Source organism: Saccopteryx leptura, chromosome 3, assembly GCF_036850995.1.
Source record: "Saccopteryx leptura isolate mSacLep1 chromosome 3, mSacLep1_pri_phased_curated, whole genome shotgun sequence".
NCBI lineage: Eukaryota > Metazoa > Chordata > Mammalia > Chiroptera > Emballonuridae > Saccopteryx > Saccopteryx leptura.
In genome coordinates this window covers 5,995,781-6,018,071 of record NC_089505.1, presented here as the reverse complement: position 1 = coordinate 6,018,071, position 22,291 = coordinate 5,995,781, and the positions used below count along the sequence as shown (strand labels likewise).

Here is a 22,291-nt window from a genome sequence, read left to right as displayed (position 1 = left end):
GTGGACGGCCACAGTGCCCAGCCTGGGTGACGCCACTCGTAGTGGACGGTCAGTGCCCAGCCTGGGTGACGCCACTCGTAGTGGATGGCCACAGTGCCCAGCCTGGGTGACGCCACTCGTAGTGGACGGTCAGTGCCCAGCCTGGGTGACGCCACTTGTAGTGGACGGCCACAGTGCCCAGCCTGGGTGACATCGCTCATAGTGGATGACCACAGTGCCCAGCCTGGGTGATGCCACTCGTAGTGAACGGTCACAGTGCCCAGCATGGGTGATGCCACTCGTAGTGGACGGCCACAGTGCCCAGCCTGGGTGATGCCACTTGTAGTGGACGGTCAGTGCCCAGCCTGGGTGACGCCGCTCATAGTGGACGACCACAGTGCCCAGCCTGGGTGATGCCACTCGTAGTGGACAGTCACAGTGCCCAGCATGGGTGATGCCACTCATAGTGGACGGTCACAGTGCCCAGCCTGGGTGATGCCACTTGTAGTGGACGGTCACAGTGCCCAGCCTGGGTGATGCCACTCGTAGTGGACGGCCACAGTGCCCAGCGTGGGTGACGCCACTCATAGTGGATGGTCACAGTGCCCAGCATGTGCACGTCTGTAGAGAGATGTAATTGGATGAATATGGATCCGGGTCTAATTCTGTCTGAGAATATAAAGGTCACATGTTATTTATGTGCTTCATTTGATTCCTCACAGTTTTAGAATTAAAAAAGGCATTGTTACATATGTGCAAACGTAAACAGAAGAAGTTGGTAACAGTTTGGATATTTTAAAAATCCCAATTAATCTTCTCCTGAATATTTAGTTTTCTGACTTTTCACTGATTCAAATTACACAGGGTAGGAAAAAAATAACCGATAATCAAACTGGAAAAAAACGAACAAAGTAGGAAAAGACGTGGACAAATTCTGCAGGGAAACGGGAGGGCTCCCGAAACAACTAATCATGTGTCCAAGGCCTGCCGACGTTCATTTTTGACAAAACACCCACTTTTGACACATTCTAGCTTATTTTGAGGTGGAGGGTCCCAGGCTGTCCTCTCTGTTCCCAGTAAGACAAGGAGACGCAGACACACAGCTGTCCCAGGGGCCCGAAGGTGGCGGAGACCCTGCAGTGACTGACACTTCTAAATGCCGATGTCCTGCGCTCTGTGCCCCCTGCCCAGTAACAAGCTCTGCCCTATGCTGCCCTTCGGGGAGCCCAGATGCCCTGGGCCCTGTCAGTTTGCTGCCCCAGAAACCAGAGGACGTGCCCGCACCACCCCGGGCACCTGCCTCTGTGTGAACGTGTGGGTCCCTGGGCCCATGTGCTCTGCCCTGAGTGTAATCAGCTTCCTCTCAGCACGGGTTCGGGTGGGGGGGCACGGGGGGCAGACAGGCTCGGGCGGGGGGGGCACAGGCGGGGGGGCAGACAGGCTCGGGCGGGGGGCATGGGGGGCAGACAGGCTCAGGCGGGGGGCACGGGGGGGCAGACAGGCTCGGGCGGGGGCACGGGGGGCAGACAGGCTCGGAGGAGCATGGGGGGGCAGACAGGCTCGGAGGGGCATGGGGGGGCAGACAGGCTCAGGCGGGGGGGCAGACAGGCTTGGGCGGGGGGGGGCACGAGGGGAAGACAGGCTTGGGCGAGGGGGCATAGGCGGGGGGCAGACAGGCTCAGGCGGGGGGCACGGGGGGCAGACAGGCTCGGGCAGGGGGCACAGACAGGCTCGGCAGACCGGCTCGGGTGGGGGGCACCGGGGGGGGGCAGACAGGCTCGGGCGGGGGCACGGGGGGGGGAAGACAGGCTTGGGCGGGGGGCACGGGAGGGTGGGGGGTACGGGGGGGGGGCAGACAGGCTCGGGCGGGGGCACGGGGGGGGGGAAGACAGGCTTGGGCGGGGGGCACGGGAGGGTGGGGGGCACCGGGGGGGGGGCAGACAGGCTCGGGCGGGGGCACGGGGGGGGGGAAGACAGGCTCGGGCGGGGGGCACGGAGGGTGGGGGGACCGGCTTACTGTGCCGCTTCCTGCTGCCGGCCCGGGCCTCCTCCTTGGTCACGCCCAGGCAGCCCATCAGCTCGTGGACGGAGATGGACTTGTCGTTGTTCACGTCACAGTACTCGACAAACTTCTTCACGCACTTTTTGGGTTTGGACTTCTTCCGCAGGAACCTCTTGAAGGGCTTGATCTCCTTCTTGCCGATGTCGCCGCTGGAGTTCTTGTCCAGCAGCTTGAAGTACCAGTGAACCACCCTCTCCTCCAGCGTGTGGCTGGGGTCGGGCTCGGACAGCCTGGAAGAACAGGGGTGTCGGGGTGCCGCCTGCCTCCCTCCTCCCACGCCCGCCCAGGGGGCCCGCCCTGCGCACCCCTGGGGGCCCGGGCCTAAGCCCGCCTGCTTCCGCCGTATGATGGAGCATTCATTTAAAAATGGTTTAGAAAAAAGGATTTGGTAAAAAAAAGTTTCAAGTTTGTTTCAAAATTGTAAATAACACAGGGAATTTGTGCGTGCCAGCTCTGCGCCTGACGTTGGCCACACCCTTGAGGACACAGGCACCCTTGTCCTGGTTCTGTGCTTCGTGGGCCTGACAGGCAAAGCTGGGACCCCGGGAATATCTCCTCCTGCGCGTGGGGCTCAGTGGTATCACCTCTGTCACAGCTACAGTATTAGGTGCAGATAATTTTTTTTTTTTTGTGACAGTCAGAGAGAGGGACAGATAGAGACAGACAGGAAGGGAGAGAGATGAGAAGCACCAATTTTTGGTTGTGACACCTTAGTTGTTCAGTGATTGCTTTCTCATATGTGCCTTGACCGCGGGCCTTCAGCAGACCGAGTGACCCCTTGCTCGAGCCAGCGACCTTGGACTCAAGCTGGTGAGCTTTGCTCAAACCAGATGAGCCGGCGCTCAAGCTGGCGACCGTGGGGTCTTGAACCTGGTTCCTCCATGTCCCAGTCTCACGCTCTATCCACTGCACCACCGCCTGGTCAGGCTAAAAAATATATCTTAAGTGGTAACTAGATGTTTCTTCTTGAATTAAAAATATTCTAGGCCCTGACCTTGGTTAGAGTGTTGACCTGATTGTCCACAACTGTGGGTCACTCCCGGTCAGGGCACAAGCAGGAACCAACCAGTGAGGGTATAAACAAGTGGAACAAGAAATCCATGTTTCTCTCTCCCCGCGTCCTCTCTGGATGGGAGTCGGGTCTGAAGCTGACCCACATGCGGAAGCGTGCTGTCACCACGTGAAGGTGAAGCGTGTGCTATGCTGTCCCTGCTGCTGCCGGCCCCATGCGTGCTGGCTCGGCTGGGCCCTCGGGACCCTCAGTGTGAATAGAGTTCCACACCCGAGGTCGCAGCTACGGGGCTCCCGACGCCACGCCGCGACTGCCAGACCCTCAGCCTCCAACTCTTCAACACGAGGACACCCTCCCGAGGGGGCCAGCCCCACAGGAGACGCCCTCCCTGTGGGAAGCCCCCCGCGTGGCGCCCAGCGAGCGGGCCGGTCTCAGACAGCCAGCGGCTGGACCTTGGCCGGGGCTCCTGCGGCTCCCTGCTCTGAGGTCACCGGGACACACCTGCCAGGGGAGGACGGGTCGGAGACGGCGTGGACCATGTCGGTGGACAGCGCGTCCAGCACGCTCGTGAGGAACTCGTTCTTCTTGGCGCCGGGACAGCCTGAAACAAGGAGGACGCAGGTTATCTCCATGGCTCACAGAACTCAGCAGCACAGTCTCCCTGTCGCGGGGAGAGGTCACCTGGCAGGTCGGGAGTGCGTGTGCTGGGGTCTCACTGCGCGTGCGCTATGATGATGCGAGGACTCACTGCGCGTGCGCTATGATGATGCGAGGACTCACTGCGCGTGCGCTATGATGCGAGGACTCACTGCGCGTGCGCTATGATGATGCGAGGACTCACTGCGCGTGCGCTATGATGCGAGGACTCACTGCGCATGCACTGATGCGAGGACTCACTGCGCATGCGCTATGATGATGCGAGGACACGTGTGCGCCGATCGCAGGAGCCCTCCGCCGGCTTCCGCTTCACGAATGCACACATCCGGAAACAGACGAGCCCTCCGGGGTGGCGGGTGGAGAGGAAGACCAGCCCCAGATGCCCCTGGAGAAGCGGATTCTACTCCACAGAGAACCACAGCACTGGGACACTGTTACTCCTCCGGAGACATAACTGCTATTAACTATTCCCCTGGGGAGAGGCAGACGGCCCGAGGCCACGGGGGGTGTCAGGGTGCTCAGGGAGCCTTGGGGACACCCTGGGGACACCCTGAGAGCCCCACACCTGGACTCGCAGAGAGGATGGCGGCCCGCCCCGAAGCCTTCAGTTTCCTGAGCGGCTCCCTGACCCCCGGGGGAATGGGAAAGGCCACACGCCCCAAGGCCAGGACCCTGTGTGGCCGGCAGACCCCAGGAGGACAGCTCCAGCTCCAGGGCGGGTGCCACGGGGCAGTGGGCAGCACCGAGCCCCCTGCACAGGGACAGCGCCCCGAGAGCTCCCACTCCTCCCCCGCCCCGCCCCGCCCCGTTATCCTGAGGACCCCAGGAGGGGGTGTGGGGAGAGGGAAGGGAGCACGGGCTGCGGAAGCCCCCACACCACAGCCCCGTCTCCCCACACAGCTGCTGCACGTCTGCCTCACGGCGGCCGTAAACCCCGTGCTTTCCCTCCGGACCACGGCCTGCAGGCTCCGTGACCTCACACAGGGCCACTGTTACTCAGGGACACAAACCTGTTCCCCAGCTCAATATGAAAACAGCTCGGAAGTCTCGGGTGAGGGAGGGGACCCCCGGGGACAGCCCCGCGCGAGGAGCCGGAGGGGCAGTGTCTGCGAGCAGGAAGCCCGGCTGTCCCCTCGGAGCGGGCGGGGAGTCCCCACACCAGTGTGTGCGGGTCTGCGGCAGAGCCCACAGCCGCCCGGGAGACGCCCGCGTAAGGTGCCCGCCCGATGTCACGTGTCTGTGGAAAGTATCTGCGTCATGTTAGGTTTCTGTGAAAACAGACGTAATTTAAGGAACGCTTTTCATTCGGACGAAGAAACCTCTGTCCAGCCTCCCAGCCCACGGTCGGCCCGCCCAACAGGCACGGTGTTGCTTCTCTGTCCCCCGCGGGGGAGTAGAGGACGCGTGGACTGACACCGAGGCGGCTGCCCGCACGCGGGGAGACCGCAACCTGGGAGCTCAGGCCCCTCTGCGACGTGCTGTCAGCCGCACGTTACGGCACCCGTGACCCAGGCGTCATTTCACACAAAGTCACGTTTTATCAAACCCTCAGAGTCCTGGGAGCGAGCGGGTCCCCAGCACCCGAGACGGAGAGGAACGGGGCGTCCGTGCTCTCCCGACCCCGCCTCCCAGCACGGCCACTGCGGAGTCGGCACGAGCCGCGCGGGGTCAGCACGGCGACTGCGGGGTCAGGGCGGTCACTGCGGAGTCGGCACGAGCCGCGCGGGGTCAGGGCGGTCACACTCCAGGGAGCCCGGGCGGCCCGGGCGGCTCCACTCTCGTCCTTCCCTCCCTCCACTACTGGGTCAGACTGCCCCTCGCTCAGAGACCCGCTGTAAACGGCACAGGGGTCCTTCCCAGAGAGGAGACCCAGAGGAGCAGGGGTCCCGGCCGGCGATGACCGTTTGACCCATCTGCAAATCTCAGCGAGCGTGAGTCAGACACCAGGTTTTATCCACAGACACCCGGACACAGACCATCAATGAAAAAAACAACAAAACACAAGCAAACACAAACAGCCGACGGGGACGACGAGGAGGCCCACGTTTCTCTCAGAGGGGTCCCACCAGCTCGGGGCTGCCCCCGACCCAGGTTGCAGCCCCCCTCAAGTTTCCGGGGACCCACCAGCACCCGTGGAGGACAGGAGTGGGGCTGCCTCTGCAACGCCATCCTGTGACAGGGGCGTGACGTAGAAAACGCCTCCGCAGGGCCGACGCCCGAGGCTGTCTGCTCGGCCCAGCGGAAGACTGGACTCGTTCTGGATGCTGGCCAGAACCCTGCATCTTAACAACCATTTCCAGTTTTAACCAACTTCCACGCAAAGGTCAAAGATAAACACAGTACGATGTATCTTGCCCTAGCGGTGTTTGGGACGGGAGCAGCAGCGGGCAGGCCAGGGTCCGGGCGACTCACAGAAGGCTGGGTCTCCCGGGAGCAGAGGGTCCCGCACAGGAGGCTGGGTCCCCCCGGGAGCAGAGCAGAGGGTCCCGCACAGGAGGCTGGTTCTCCCGGGAGCAGAGGGTCCCGCACAGGAGGCCGGGTCCCCCGGGAGCAGAGGGTCCCGCACAGGAGGCCGGGTCCCCCGGGAGCAGAGGGTCCCGCACAGGAGGCCGGGTCCCCCCGGGAGCAGAGCAGAGGGTCCCGCACAGGAGGCCGGGTCCCCCGGGAGCAGAGGGTCCCGCACAGGAGGCCGGGTCCCCCGGGAGCAGAGGGTCCCGCACAGGAGGCTGGGTCCCCCGGGAGCAGAGGGTCCCGCACAGGAGGCTGGGTCTCCCGGGAGCAGAGGGTCCCCCGGGAGCAGAGGGTCCCGCCACAGGTTGGAAGTGACCCAAGCAACACGTTTTTATTTGTCCGTCTCTCTGCATCCAGATGTGGCATCCAGAGCCCAAACTGGTCAAGGCGGCTGACAATGTGATGAATGAGATGGGAAACTGTGCCCGGATCTAAACAAAGACGACTCTATACTGGAAAATCAAAGCCCCGAAACCTTTCTGGGGTAATGACACCCAGCCCCAGGGACCCCCGGTCTGTGCTCCTCATTTTTATCCACCATGTTGGTAAGTGAAGCGGCTCTTACCCGACGTCCACGCCTGCACAAAAGCTCCCAGGGACGGCTTTCTCTTTAACAGTTCTTGTTTCTTTTCCTCATATCCCTTCAACTCTTTGCCAAAGTATTAAGTTCTTTGTTTGGGTCAGAAGACTCAGAACGGTGAACAAGAAAACAGCACCACAGGCCTAAAAGTCATTCCCACGCTGGAGACCTGAGCAGCGTTCCGACCCTGCCCGCGCCCTGTGACGCCCGTGACGGGGTTGCCCGCTGGGGAGGGGCTGAGGGAGGTAGGCACACGCCACCTCGTTCTCATCTGCCCTCCGGACACAAGCTTGCCGCCTTCGTCAGCAGCCCAGCTGGGCCATCCTCAGCCCTGCCTCCCTCCTCGGGGACCAGGGGCCAAGGGTCCCCAATCCCTGCTGTCCCGTCCTGGAAGTCACCCTCCCTCCAGCCTTCCAGCAACAACACACATAGAGCTGGTAACAGTAGACAAAGCACGTGAGTGTCCCATCCACAGACACGTCCCCGCCACCATCCACCTAACTCGTGACACTCCCGCAGAGCTGCGGTCCCACACGACGGGGTCGGCTACGTTTCAGAAGGAAGCGGGTTCTTAGCCAGGAACACCAATGTCGAAAGGGGTCTGAGGTGACATTTTCTGTTTTGGTCACGCGACACTTAACACTGTCACTCAGGGCAGCCCTGTCTCTCCTGGGATGGGTCAGTGGCCCGGAGGCACCCCTGTGGCCAGTCAAGTGGAGGGAGCCATCTGCTTTGCCGCCTGAGATGGCGGGGTGAGCTGAGGGACTCTCCCCAGCTGGGCAGGCCTGGGCTCCGCTCAGTGCAGCGAAGCCTGTCCCCAGACAGACACCACGAGCGAGGGGCTGCGAGGCCTCCAGACGCTGGCCCTGCCCAGGGTGATGGGGAAAGCAGTTTCTGATGGCAGGTGACACCAGTGGCCCCGCACAAGCCGCCTGAAGCCTCGTTCAGAGATCAGACTGAGTCAGTGGTGCGGAGGAAGGCGCCCCGCCCGGCAGAATCGGGGAGCAGACGTGTCCCCACGGCAAACCGCCAATGTCCTGCAGCTCAGCTGCTGCAGCATGCGCCCCTGCAGAGCGGGAATACGACAGAGCACACAGGTCACCGCCCATGAGCGCCAGCGTCGCTGCCTAAGAGGGTTCGCAGGGGCGGGGACGTAGTCCCGTTACGCGGCTCGCGCCCGTGCTGGCCACGCACGGGGTGTGAATCTGGGACTCCGAGGCTCTCGCTGATGCTACGACCGAGGTCCAGGCCCGGGAAGCTGACCGCAGACCCGGTGGCGAGAACGCCACATCCGGGCACCAAGAGACGCCCGCTCCCGACGTGGAAGAGTCCCCTGGACTCTGGACGGACCTCGTCGAGCCCGCCCTGCGGTTCTGACGCCCGCGTTCCTCTCCCATCGGCTGTGGGTCAGGTGCTCCGGCGCCCGTCTCTACCCGTCAGCTCAACGTGACCGCGTGTCAGGCGCCCGGGTCCACCTGCCTCTGGGAGACCCAGCAGTGGAAGACCACGCGTGCCAGCCCCTCACAGCTGGGGGAGGGGGATGACACGGGCTCAGGCGGAGGAAGGGGGACATCAGGGAGGGGGCCGTCTGGCTGGAGGGGAGTGTGAGGGAGTCGCTGTGACCAGACGGGCGGGGGTCCCCTCACGGCCTCCTGGGAGTGACGGGCAGTTGTGTGAGGGGCCAGGGCCGTGGGGACAAGGACTAGGGTGCACCTTGGTGGTGATGGTTGAGGGGTGGTCCTAGACCTCTGTCACTCGGGTCCTTCCAGTGGTTTTCCTGAGAATGCTCCTTGGCGTTGAGTCCTTTTGTTCCTGGGACACCCACGGAGCTTCCTCGTTGCTGGACTGTCTGGTGCGTCAATGACGTAAGCCTCTGCCAAGCAGGAGCGTCCCCTGCACGGCTGGCTAGTCAGCCACCACCCTGCTCGGGGGAAAGGCAGGCAAACCTCTGGCCGGGGGCTGGGCACAGCCTCTCCACGTATCATTGATGGTGAGAGGTTCTGGGACAAAGAATTATTCTATGTCACCGCTGGAGCTGCTGAGTGGTCACGGGTCAGTTGGTGAGTCCGCCTACGCGGGGCACCGAGAAGCACAGCTGGACTGACTGACGGACAGACCATGTGCTGACACACGGCTCCTGGCACGGGTAATGCCCAGAACTGGATCACATGCGACGCGGGGACTGACTCAGATCCCCGCCGAGGCACAGCCACTCGGAGCCCAGACGTCCCCGCATAGTGGGCGAGTCGGTCCTCCGTCCACACGACAGCTGCTCACGCCCGTGGTCTCACTGCCAAATTCCCATTTTATGTCAGGCTGCTTCCAACTGAAGGACACGGATTAACTGGGGGAGGGTTTAGGGTCTGCGCCTCCCAGAACGACTTGAGGTGGAGTCCTCCACACGCTCCCCACACGGCGAGGCGGGTGCTCTCGGGCGACTCACACACACGCACTATCCGGCACAGTGGGTCCCACACTGACGGCACCGCCGGCAGGGCGGGTGGAGAGCCACACCAGGGCCGAGGGCTGCCGGCCCGACCCTGCGGCGCTGAAAGGAGGCTCCTGGCTCTGGTCTGCTGGACGCACAGAAGGTCGGATGCTGGCCGGCCGTGCCACACGGAGGGGTCGCTTGCACGGCGCTCGCCACACGCGGAGTCTCCGAGACGACACGCCTTCTGAATCATCTGCCTCTTCAGTCCTCAGTCACTCGCAGCCCGGGCCGCAGTCGAGTGCAGAAAAGTCTGACAGACGTCTGAGCGCCCCCATCACGCCTGAGGGACCAGCTCTAATGACATGGAGGGAACTGGGGACAGAGATGGCCCTCTGTCACGGCTCTATGGGCACCAGGACCTTCACCACCAGGTCCTTGAAGGAGGGGCCAGTCTGCTGAGTCCTCTTCAAATGAGCGTCCAAAAATCAGAAAGGAACAAACCCCTTCAGTCACGCACAAGGTCGTCTGTTTGTTAAGAGCACCAGAAAGTCCTGCTGGAACGATGGTTAGGGACACACCTTGGGGGGGTGACTGGAAGTGGAGGGGGGGCACTGGACGTCTCTGCCAAGCCTGGAACCAGCAGATGTCGGGAATGGGGACGGGGCCCGGCCCTCGGAGGGTGGTGCGCACAGGGCGTGGAGTTCCACACAAACAGTGACCGCTGGCGTTCGAACGTCCAGCAGAGGACAGACGCTGAGATGATCTCGTCCACCGTCCAGTGTGGCAGGGAGCCTGACTCAGCGGGGACTGACCAGAGGACAAGGGTCAGGAACAACAGACTGTTTCCACAGTGGGTCTGGGGTTTTGTGCTTCCAAACATACGGCCTCACACGTACATCGCCAAGGACAGAGTCACCGATGTCAGGCGCAAACACGCTGTGAACGGTCCCCTCTGACGTGAATGGCCAGAGACGGTTCTGGAAGTCCATCTAAGGAAGTGCAGGTTAGTGGTAATGAGATGTTATCTCTCCTTTTTCCAACTTATGTCACCATTAACCAACTCAACCAACCGTTAATGAACCACAAGCCAGAAAGCCTCCTGTCATTCAAAAAAATGAGGTAAAGATGTTTCTGAGACCCTGGAGTTATCATTCGATTGCGGATTCAGGATGCACCATCCGGACATGCCGGGCGAGAGGGAGGGGTTCCGTCCGGGTGGCTGCGGTGGGCGTGGCCTCGTGCAGCGCGCCTGAGATCGGGTCCTGCCTGTCGTGGCTGAAACAGGGCAGCTCTCTCCTCCTGAGGGTCAGTCGTCACCGTGTCCGACCAGAAGGCAAGAAGGAACCTGGTTCTGGAGGCAGAGGCTCCAGCAGGCGGGCTTCAGGTGAGGGCAGAATCCCTGAGGGAGAGGTGAGACCGGGGCCTCTCACCTGGACCCAGAATCCATGGCTTCCACGGGACATCTCACCTTCCTCAGGAAACACAGCAATCCAAGGAAATGTGAACAAAACCAAAGAAACCACATCCGTTTCTGTCTCCCTCCAAGTAGAGTTCTTGCCCAACACATGCCCTTCTGTTAATTAACTGCTTACTTCCTACGCCCGCCTTTCTGCCCAGGTGTCTCCCCGCCGGGAACCTGTCCCTGCTGACGCCGTCTGTCCCGTGCTCAACAATCGGCTCAGAGCCTGCTTCCCCAGACTGCTCACTGCCCAGTTCAGTGGGCTCGAACCCTCTCCTCTAAATCCCTGCAGCCCCAGCAACCTTGCACCTGCTGGACCCCAGCCCAGGGCCCAGAGCTCCACATCGGCCACCGCTGGTGCCTCCTGGGCTGGCGTTGTGGGGCTGGGTCTTGGCTGGCTGTAGGGAATCGGGCCAGCTATGTCTGTGTGGGTTCTGTCTGTCCTATTCATCTTTTTTTTTTTTTTTTTTTGTCTGTTGTGTTTATTGTGGGCAACCATCTGTGACTGGTCCCTACTGTCACTGGAAAGAGGCCATGGGGTCATCTGGCTTCTGGCGCTTCACCCTGTAAGCCCCCATTTCCTCCCCAGTGGTTCCCGCGTTGCATAGATGCAGTTGTGAGGCCGCTTCCTCCCATCCACCTGCGTGAGCTCCTGGACGTGAAGAAGGCGGGCCTCCTCTGCACTCAGCGCCTTTTCCAGTTTCTCGTGTTTCTTCTTTTTGCCATCGCTATCTGAGCTGCTCTTTCGATGCTTCTTCTTCTTTTTCTCCTCTTTTAGTTTTTCCTGATGCATCTCCATGAGCGTTTGAGGTTTCTTTTTTTTTTTTTGCATTTTTCCGAAGCTGGAAACGGGGAGGCAGTCAGACAGACTCCCGCATGCGCCCAACCGGGATCCACCCGGCATGTCCACCAGGGGGCGATGCTCTGCCCATCTGGGTCATTGTTCTGTTGCATCCAGAGCCATTCTAGCGCCTGAGGCAGAGGCCACAGAGCCATCCTCAGTGCCCGGGCCATCTTTGCTCCAATGGAGCCTCGGCTGCGGGAGGGGAAGAGAGAGACAGAGAGGAAGGAGAGGGGGAGGGGTGGAGAAGCAGATGGGCGCCTCTCCTGTGTGCCCTGGCCGGGAATCAAACCTGGGACTCCTGCACGCCAGGCCGATGCTCTACCACTGAGCCAACCGGCCAGGGCCCAGGTTTGAGGTTTCTTCACGGCTTCTTCTCCGGTTGTATCATTCACTACACATTCCTCTGAATCAGCACTCTCCTTCCCAGCTTCTCCAGTGCAGCAGGAATACTTGAAGAGAGAGTGACCACACTTGTATCCCCATCGGCCCTCCTTCCAGTAAGAGCCCCAGAGATGCGTGTGGCTGTGGATCTTCACGTCCTCCTCATACTTAGAGCAGGCGACAGCTCGCTCCTGCCCTTTGATGACCGTCCCGTGTCTTGAATACTCCCCAGTCTTCCGTCTGGCTAGAAGCCATTCAGCTGGAGGGGCATCCAGTTGTTCTTGGCCCCCAGCTTTTCCGGGATGCTTTCTTTCTGCTGTTCTTTGAAGTCTTCTTTTTGGACTTTGAAGGACTTTTACAACAGCTCTGGTTTGGTAGGATCGGCCTGCAGATGCACCTCAGATCCCTTGTCATATGCTTCCCAGGCAAACAGCCGTGTCTGAGCCATTGAGATAGTATCTCCCGTGTACCTAACACAGTTATCCCCTGCGTAGCTCACTTCATCCGGATTCTTTCCTGCACTGGCGTAGGGATTCTCTCTCATCGCTCTCGTTTTGGGGTCGTAGTAAGCAGAATTTGGATCTAAATTCCGCAAATATTTTGCGGTATCTTCTCGAAGCCTGAGATTCCGAACGGTAATCCGTCTCTTAGAGTCAAAGTTCTGTCCAGGCATGTCAGTATCATCAACATATTTATCTTCATCCTCATCTTCACTGTGATGATCTTTTTCCATCTGAGAATTTGGGTCCTCTTCTCCCCACTGGTGTTTTGGAGAATTAGCCTGTTCCACTAATTTTCCTGAGGCTAATTCTTCTTGGAGTTTCTGGGCTTTCAGTGTTCGTTCTGCCAGATCGACTTTGGCATATTCTTCTACAACTTTCATGTGTTCCTCTGGATTGTAGCCATTCCTCCGATCCCTCTCCCCGTCCTAGTCAAACATCAGCCGAGGTTGGACATGTTCGTCAGGAGCTGTGTTAGTTCTGGTAAATTTTGCTCCAACTCGCCGAGGTCTCTCAAAGCAGTCTTTCTTTCTGTGTGTCATGGCCCCACAATTTTCACACGCTCCTCTGCGGTACTTAGTAGTTACAGAATTCTCTTTTACACCCATTGTACCGTTCTCCAGACGAGCTGCACCGTTTTTGTTTTTCTGGTTGTGGTCTCTGGTGATTTAAAGTGGCCTTTTTGAGGGATTGATATACCATGGCACTGAAGAAATATACTGAGGAATATGAGGGTTCATGTCTTTTCCTTCTTCATCAACTTCGGCAGGAGCATTACCCAGTTTTCACTGTTCTAGCTCCCTCTTCTTTCACCAGTCCTCTCTGCTCATCTTCTTCGTTCCTCCAAACTCGTTCCTTTGGACCCGGACAGGGGGCAGCATTACCGGTATCTACAGTATTAACAGTATCTGCAGTATTAACAGTATCTACAGTACTAACAGTATCTGCAGTATTAATGGTATCTACAGTATCTGCAGTATTAACGATATCTACAATATTAACAGTATCTGCAGTATTAACAGTATCTACAGTACTAACAGCATCTTCAGTATTAACAGCATCTACAGTACTAACAGTATCTGCAGTATTAACAGTATCTGCAGTATTAACAGTATCTACAGTACTAACAGTATCTGCAGTACTAACAGTATCTGCAGTATTAACAGTATCTATAGTACTAACAGTATCTGCAGTACTATCAGTATCTACAGTATTAACAGTATCTGCAGTATTAACAGTATCTACAGTACTAACAGTATCTGCAGTTTTAACAGTATCTGCAGTATTAACGATATCTACAGTATTAACAGTATCTACAGTATTAACAGTATCTGCAGTATTAACAGTATCTATAGTATTAACAGTATCTGCAGTACTAACAGTATCTACAGTATTAACAGTATCTGCAGTATTAACAGTATCTATAGTATTAACAGTATCTGCAGTATTAATAGTATCTGCAGCTACAGCCGACATTGCTATGGGGCCTCCTCTCAGTCTTGTCTCCAGTGGGGGAGGGAGGGCCACAAAACCACTGGAGAGAAACAAAACCAACCGTCCACTTTTATTTTCTGTTTCACGTTCCGGCAGCCACCGCGGGACACATGTGCACTAACCACTCTTTGGGTCTCGCGAGGTCTTGTGAGTTCTGCCAGTCTCCCGACTCCCAGCAAAGGGCAGCAGGACACCAGCCAAACAAGCTCTCCCGTGGCACTCAGAGCAGAGTCACTCAGAAGGAGGGAGCTTTCGGGACTACAGTAGTCAGTGTTAGGGTCTGAGCTGCAGCGCCCCCACCCACACGGCTGAGGGTTCGCTGAGGGCGGGCGGCGGCCAGACGCAGAAGTGTGGTTCTGTCGGAAAGGGCAGAAGCCGGCTGGCCACCACTGAGGCCCAGGTGTGAGCTCAGTCTTGCCCGGCTGGGGAGGAGGGGACGTGCAAAAGTGTCCTATTCATCTCTGACGAAGAGGGGCCATCGTAGAAAGTAGAGTCCCGAGCGGAGACACAGGGGACACCGTGAGCACCAGGAGGGCTGTCCAGCTGCCCGACCAGAGAACCCTGAGATGAAGTCATGTGCACGCTCGCCAAGACGCAGTGCCTTCCCAGCGTGGACCGCGCCAAGTCACCTGCCCGTGTCCAGCAAGTACTGCGCTCCAAAGGGTCACGTGAGCTGGGGGACGGGCAGTCAGCTTCGTAAATGGCCCCGCCTGCACTTCAGCGGACAGGATGGTCAACGCTGGAGCACATCGCACTCCGCACAGCGATGGAGGGCGGCTAGGGCCCTCGCTCACCCGTCAGATCGGTCGGTCCCCAAGACTCTGGCACCCCTGGGGCCACGGCACCGACAGGCTGCTCAACACCAAGGTGCAGCAACCCTCCTGGTGACGCCGTGTGGCCCGCAGTTTCAACTGGACGCAGACTTCCCAGACGACAGAACACTGAGGTGATTAAATCCTCAGCAGCCAGAGCTCAGGGCCCCGCACAGCCCGGGTCACAAACAGTGGACAGAGTCCCAAAGCGTCCTGAGGAGGAGAGGCTGAGAGGGCCGCCATCGTCCCAAAGGAAGTGACGCACGGTGTCCTTGGCCTCCTCGGTCTGCGTACGCATGGATCACGGAGACATAGTGGGAACCCCGAGGGCCACCAGGGGTCTGTGGGAGGGCGTGAGGTCAGAAATCTGATCAAAGCCCCGGGGACAGGGGGACGCCTCCTCTCCGGGCTGGGGCGACCAGCAGCGCACGAGAGCAAGCGCACCCCGGAGGAACGGTGAGAGGACACTGTCCCCGCCGACAGCTGGGGCGGAGGGTGGACACCTGTGTCCTTGGGCCCGCCTGACCTTCACCCCACAGCACACCTCCTCAGCCGCCCGAGGTCAGGGGACCGCACCGTCCACCAGCGAGGGTCTGCAGGAGTGAGCACTCTGGACAAACAGCCTTCTCCAGAACCACCGCGCTGCGCAGCAGAGCCGTGGCCCCGAGGCACAGAGCTAACGCCAGGGGCCCAGCCGGCTCTCAATCGGGGATCAGGGACCTTCTGGTGAGTCCCAGTCACCGGTCACCGACTGCACCCGCACGGCGGGAAGAGGCAGGACTGGAAACAGGAACACGGCGCAGGGAATGTGTGAGGACGTTGGACCCACCTGCTGGTCTCACACTCTCAGACTCAGACGGGTTCTCTCAATGACACGCTCGGCGGATGAACATGGGACCCGTGTTCCTTCTCCCATGGACTTTCCGTGGGCCTGCCTGCACGCTGTCACGAAGTGTGACTGACACGAGAAACAGAAACGCGGCTTCATTCTGGAACGGAACGCCTCCACTCGAGGCTTCAGTGTTTGCAGTTTTTCAGGTTATGTTCATTTTAGGCAGAAAAATCTTTTCTACAATCCGGTATTTTTATTTAGAATGTAGCCGCAGAACGGCTGACCTTTCTCCCCGGAGGGCAGCTGTGTTTTACTGTTCTGTTTCCAAGAGCTTTTGTAAGACTCTGTTCTCCAAACAGAGTGGTGACAGGGCTGGGGCAGCCCCCTCCCCCCCCGCATGCCCGAGGTGTCTGGCTCATCCACTCGCCCTCGGACCAGGGTCTCAGGCCGGGAGAGCAGGAGGTACTGCTTGTGCCCGTGGGGAGGACGCAGCTGCCAGGCAACGCGGCGGGAAAAGCCTAACTCTCGCCCCTGCTTGGGTCTGAGCACATTGCGAAGGGTCAGCACCGCTGGGTTCTGCCACTGACACCACGTTCTCCTTCCCTGAACTCTGCCCACAAGTTAGAACACGACCAGCGACTCCGGGTGAACACTCTCTTTCTTGTGACTTCATGGAAATCTCCGCCGAACCCTTCACACCCTTACCTTTCATAACGCGACCGAGTCCGCAGACCCAGCTGCGGCTGTTTCCGGGACAAGGCGGACGAGAGGTGCTCTGCGGGTCCACGCGCTGAGTGTGCACGCAGTCGCTCACTTCACTCCAGGAAGGTGTGAGCACATGGCCGACACATGTGCTGTGTTGTGCTGACGTCAAAGTTGATGCAAACGAGAAGGGAATGAGCCCAGAGGGAGCACGAGGGCAGGGAGGCCTGGTGGGCAGTGAGTCAGGCCAATGAGCACGTGCACACTGGGTGAAGACCTGCCCCGCTCTGACCTCTGCCACCCACGTGGAGGAGGAGAGTGAGCCAAAGGACCTGAGGCAGGAACTGAGCCGTAAGGAGAGAAGATGCGACTCTTCGTCTGGAACGGGGCGACCAGCACCCTCTCCTGTGGCTCCAGCGTGGTGTCAACTCCTCCCCGAGGCCGACAGGACACTCGCCTCCCCCTGACACCTGCCTGCACAGGGCCATCTTCACAGGGTCATCTCACGACCTGTCCTGGCATCGGAGAGTCGGCCTCGCGAGAGGGGTCCCGTCTTTACTCCCCACGTTGCCAGTCCAGCATGGAGGCGCGGGAACCAGCGTACCATGCGCATTCCTTTTATGCAGATGCTGTTTCCTCGGGCTTTCCTAAGGGCCCAGTCGTCCCAGACACGAGGGGCGGGAGCCTGTCCTCCCCGGCGCTGGTGGGTGGGGCTGTGTGCTCTGACGGCTGCAGCGGTGGGGACTGGGACGTAGCCCACACTGGGCGGAAGAGTGCTGGGGCCAACGTCCAGCGTGGGTGACCGGGCTGTGCCTGTCTCGGGCCCACTTGCCATTTCTGCTAGAGGGGTGAGTGGTCAGTCGCCCTGCCTGGACTGCTCACCGCCAACAGGGACCCAGCCCGAACGGCGCCGTCAGGACGAGAGGGAAGAGAACCAGCATCGGCACAGGGTCCGGAAGAGCTTGCAGGAAGGGGGCCGTGATGCACAGGGTGAAGGGAAGGTGCTGCCGTGCCCCTGCCTCCAGTCCCTCGACTTTCCTACTTGTTTATAAGTTGAGTTTTCACTCATCAGCGTTGGTCCTGGGACCATAAAACCGCAGTCGTCAGGAGCTGGGCCTCCCGGGACTCTGCACCCAGCGTCCCGCCCTGGGCCACGTGCCCAACGGGCAGGTGGAAAGAATGACCTGCTCACCCAGCTCAAGAGGAAAAGGAACTCTGACTACAACAGAAGGACAAACAGACGGCACAGCACGGTCTCAGGGATCCGACCATTCTGCGTTCAAAAGCGGGAGAACCAGGGGGACCCGGAGGACGACAGAGTCGGCTCAGTCTAGACCCAGAGGAAGAAGCTGAAGGCTGGTTGGAGATGTCTGATCTGCCCCAGGAGCTCGGGGAAGCCCAGGGCAGAGAGGAGACCCGCGCGCCTGACTGCACGGGCGGCTGGGAGACAGGCACCCCCTCAGAGCTGAGGAAACAGGGGTGAGGACACAGCGCCCACGCTGGTCCACAAGCAGGTGACCAGAGATGTAGAGCAGGTCACATTAAGGCTGCACCTTCCAACCACGGCAGATGCACACGGGACAGCGGACGGGTGAGTGGGGCCGACGCCAGGCAGGACACAATCCGCGATGGGTGGGGCTCCCTGCCCTCGTCCTTCACGAGAACCGTTACTCGGATGAACCTGCTGCAGGCCGGCTTCATGGTAGAGTGTCGATCAGTTCTGCCGGACCCTGAAGGAAGCCTAAGTTACTACGTTCCTGAGAGCAGTTGCAGGCCAAGTGAAAGCAACTTTGTCATTTTCAAGTGTATCCATTACTGGGGGGCGGGGGATGTTAAAGGGACCCATGTTGAACAAACAGCTTTAATAAAGAGATAGCGAATATTCGTCACAGAATAACAACAAATGTAGCATATTTAATGGTGCATGAGAACAGTCTGTCCTCTGAGCTAATTGCACTGTCTCCGAGACGTGGCCAACAGCAGTGGTCCCCAACCCCCGGGCTGCGGACCGGTACCGGACCGTGGGCCATTTGGTACTGGTCCGCAGAGAAAGAATAAATAACTTACATTATTTCCGTTTTATTTATATTTAAGTCTGAACAATGTTTTATTTTTAAAAAATGACCAGATTCCCTCTGTTACATCCGTCTAAGACTTACTCTTGATGCTTGTCTCAGTCACATAATACATTTATCTGTCCCACCCTAAAGGCCAGTCCGTGAAAATATTTTCTGACAATAAGCTGGTCCGTGGCCCAAAAAAGGTTGGGGACCACTGGCCAACAGCACTAACTTCTCCGGCAGATGCTTTTTCATGACCGACAGGACTTCACTGCATCCCATCTCTCTGTACAACCCTGACCCCGACCCCGACCCCGACCCCGACCCCGACCCTGACCCCGACCCTGACCCCGACCCCGACCCTGACCCCAACCCTGACCCTGACCCCAACCCCAACCCTGACCCCGACCCTGACCCCGACCCTGACCCGACCCCGACCCTGACCCCGACCCCGGACCCGACCCTGACCCTGACCCTGACCCCGACCCCGACCCTGACCCCAACCCTGACCCTGACCCCAACCCCGACCCTGACCCGACCCTGACCCCGACCCTGACCCCGACCCCGACCCCGACCCTGACCCCGACCCCGACCCCAACCCTGACCCCAACCCCGACCCCGACCCTAGCCTTCCCAGTGACCGCGGCCGGGCTGGCCGAGACCCCCTCGTGCTGACGGGACGGTGTTCCTCCTGCTGCACGTCAGACAGCTGCTGGAACCTCTCGGGCGCCGTGACGTTGGGGTCTGCACTTGGGGAACCCGCCCACCCCGCTCAGGTCTCCCGTGGGAACTGCTCCGTGTCGGCGTTAGATCTGCCTGACACCTGCCCTGGCAATGCCGGGGGATCTGGGGATCCACTTGCTGTATGTACCTCACGCTGGGGAACGAGAAGTCACATGGGAGCCTGCAAATCTCAGAACCCGGAGGCTTTTTATATAGAAAGCTAATCTCTTTCTTAACCGCTTGTCTGTGCAATTTTATGTCACTCAAGCTGGATTCCAGGGTCGGCCTCGTGGTGGCCCGGATGCGTTTCCCGGGTTCCCAACACTGCCATCTCCACCACGCACGGTCCTCACGTGCCCGCCGGGCAAGGGCGCTAACTCACTGCAATGACGAACGGCACAGCCCTACCCCAGCGCGACTGTGAGGGCGACACCCTCAAAGGCACCGTGCAGGCTCCGCCCAGCTGGTCCTCACGCTCTCTGCAAGCTCTCCGGGCCCTGACCCCACATTCGCAGACCCTGATCTTCCTCCCGTCCGCCGGAGCCCAGTCCTCCCATGTCAACCCCACCTCTTCATGAACGGATGCTGGACGGACAGACGGACGAACGGATCTCAGCACGCGGTGTGTGACTGCCCATCACCACCAGCTCATGCACCGGGCTCAGTGCAAAATTGAAAATGTGTGGCCTCCAACTCTAAAATCACGAAGGAGCTCGTGATAGGGACAGAGAAGGGTCAGACCGAGGCAGGGCCTGTGCCACCGCCCGGCCCCCGGGAGCCGGCTCTGCTGCAGACAAGGCACGCCACTCACGCTCGCTGACCGCAGACAACCAGACTGCCCACACCTGCCGTCTCCCATAGACTGACCGCACACAGCCCTCAGCGCTCTCCCTCTGGTGGACCCTGCTCCCTCGGCAAAGCACAAGAGGCTGTCCCGCAGGTGACCACGTGGCCTCGTGGGACGGAGCAGAAAACGGCCCCTCACTGTGTCACCCGCTGATGGAGACGCTTGCACGCACCTCCCTCTGGAGGAGATAACGCAACACGGTGTTATCGGTGTCCTGGGTGGGGAGGGGGGGCTGGCCGGTGTCCTGGGGTGGGGGGAGAGGGGAGGGGGGGCTGGCCGGTGTCCTGGGGTGGGGGGAGGGGGGGCTGGCCGGTGTCCTGGGGTGGGGGGAGAGGGGAGGGGGGCTGGCCGTGACATGCAGCCCTCACTTCATCTCGCAGCAAGTGCCCATGACAGCTCGTGCCCAGGAGGCGGCAGCTGCAGGCGGACACGGACCACACGCCCGCTGCGTGTCTGTCTGGGCACCGGGCTGGAGGGAGCAGGGTGCAGCGGGACCACACGAGAGTCCACGGGGCTGGCCCACGTCGCCGTGGAGGCAGGAGGACAGAGGTGCTTCTCAAGGATTGGTCAGGACGTCCTCTTGAAAGGACGTGGAAGAAATGGTGCCTCCACACTCCTGCTTCTTTAAAACTACATTTTACCAAATACTGAGGATTTTCATGAATTTAGATTCTCGGCCCCCTTACAGGTAAATCCTAATGTAGAGAAAGCTTCTTTATCTTTAGACAAACTGGTAAAAAAAAAAAAAAAGCCATGGTACTCTTTTCATTTGGCCACCAAAGTTTTAATAAGTAGAAGAGTGTTCAACATCTCCTTATAAGTAACTTAAAATTTTCAAGTGACCTTCATTATTCCTCTGCATGTTAATAAAAAAACTGCTTCTTCAATTTGTCTTTATTTATTTTATTGTGAATAAGCAATTTCTACAATATCCCCCAAGTTTTCTCCAGTTTCTCCTCATTCTCCTAAAAATGGAAAAATATATATAACTAAATATTCTGATAAAAACCTCAGCAAGCCTGCTAAGTGCAGTACAATGATTACTTTTAATTCTTGCCTTTTGTATGCCTCCTGCAGACCTTAGCAACGATCAACCTTTTTCTTTTTTAAGACATAGTAAGAGTTTGTTAAACGCACGTTCCTTGCGTCTGCTCGGGCCCCTCCAACCCCGTGCAGAGTGCCTGCCACACGCCCGGGGGACCCTGCAGACGCTATCCCAGAGGGGGCGCATTCCCAGCCCCCCGGCCAGGCGCTCGGTCAGGACGGCATCGGGTGAGTTTCATCGCAGCACCCTTCCTGACAAACGCTGAGTCTAACGGCCGATGTGTCCATCATTCCTGTTACAAAAAGCAAGTTTCTGCTCATGATGAGTCATCTTACCTACAAATTCAATTCCATATTTAATCATCAACTCGGGTCCAAACGTGAATAACGACGTAGCTGGGTTTCCTCCGTGTCGCTCTTGAAAACCGTGCCCTCCACGTCCAGGGGCTCAGGACACCGGCCAGCCCCCCCTCCCCTCTCCCCACAAGCCGTGCCCTCGTTCTGGTGACCTCATCAGACGGCTCTCAACAGCGAACCCGTGTGCCACATCCTCTCTCTCACACACGGCGCACCTGCCCTCCCCTGGACAGCACCGGGCGGTGGGGACTGGAGGCCTCCCTAGGCTGGGGTCCCCGGGCTCTGCCCGCGCCCACAAGAGCTGAGCGCTCCCTGCCCGACGAGAGACCCCCCGCCGGCTCAGCCGAGCTCAGCAGCTGACGTCTATGAAGTCGGTGTCTGATCTGACGCAGAAACCACAAGGCTGACCTTTCCCACAGCTGACACACTGACCTCGCCCGCCTGCGAGGAGCCCGACAGCCGAGGGTGGATGGAGGTGGTCTTCCTGTAACCACCTTCTGGACAGACGGTCGCCTAGCTACGCGGAAGGTGGGCTGAGGGTCCTTCACGGGCCTCCGGAGTCATCATCAGTTTTGAAAAAATTTGGCACTGTGCTAAAATATGACTCAAACTTCAGGGGGTGCCCTTGGGGTTTCTATGGAATCAGAGATCTGTTTCGCCTGCGGCCACCGACCCTAAGAAAAGAGACCCCCCTGCCCTGCAGAGACAGAGGCTCTGTGTGCGCGTCACGGGCTCCCGAGGGGCGTCCAGGGGGCGGGGCCCGATGGCCAGGGCTGCTGCGAGGGGCACAGAGCGCCGGACGCTGTGGAGAGGGCGCTCTGACCACAACCAGTGCCACCCGCGTGGGGGCGCAGCTCTGGCCCAGGGACGAGACCCCTCAGGTCACAGAGCGCCGGACGCTGTGGAGAGGGCGCTCTGACCACAACCAGTGCCACCCGCGTGGGGGCGCAGCTCTGGCCCAGGGACGAGACCTCTCTCAGGTCACAGAGGGCGCGAGACGCCGT

General features: G+C 59.4%; 1 protein-coding gene and 1 pseudogene across 3 annotated transcripts in view; both read right to left on the bottom strand.

The window, feature by feature from the left end:
* Window positions 1-22,291, bottom strand: part of SMOC2 (SPARC related modular calcium binding 2) — a 184,753-nt gene that overhangs the window by 29,257 nt on the left and 133,205 nt on the right. For all 3 annotated transcript variants that reach the window (XR_010750017.1, XM_066372872.1, XM_066372873.1), the window contains exons 10-11: window positions 3,555-3,654; window positions 1,997-2,271 (exon numbers count right to left, since the gene is read on the bottom strand). Coding sequence is in view for 2 of the 3 variants with exons in the window: in XM_066372872.1 (XP_066228969.1) it covers window positions 1,997-2,271; window positions 3,555-3,654 (375 nt within the window). In the remaining variant the exon portion in view is untranslated. The remainder of the gene's footprint in view (window positions 1-1,996; window positions 2,272-3,554; window positions 3,655-22,291) is intronic.
* LOC136400186 (pre-mRNA-splicing factor SLU7 pseudogene) lies at window positions 11,210-13,892 on the bottom strand (annotated as a pseudogene).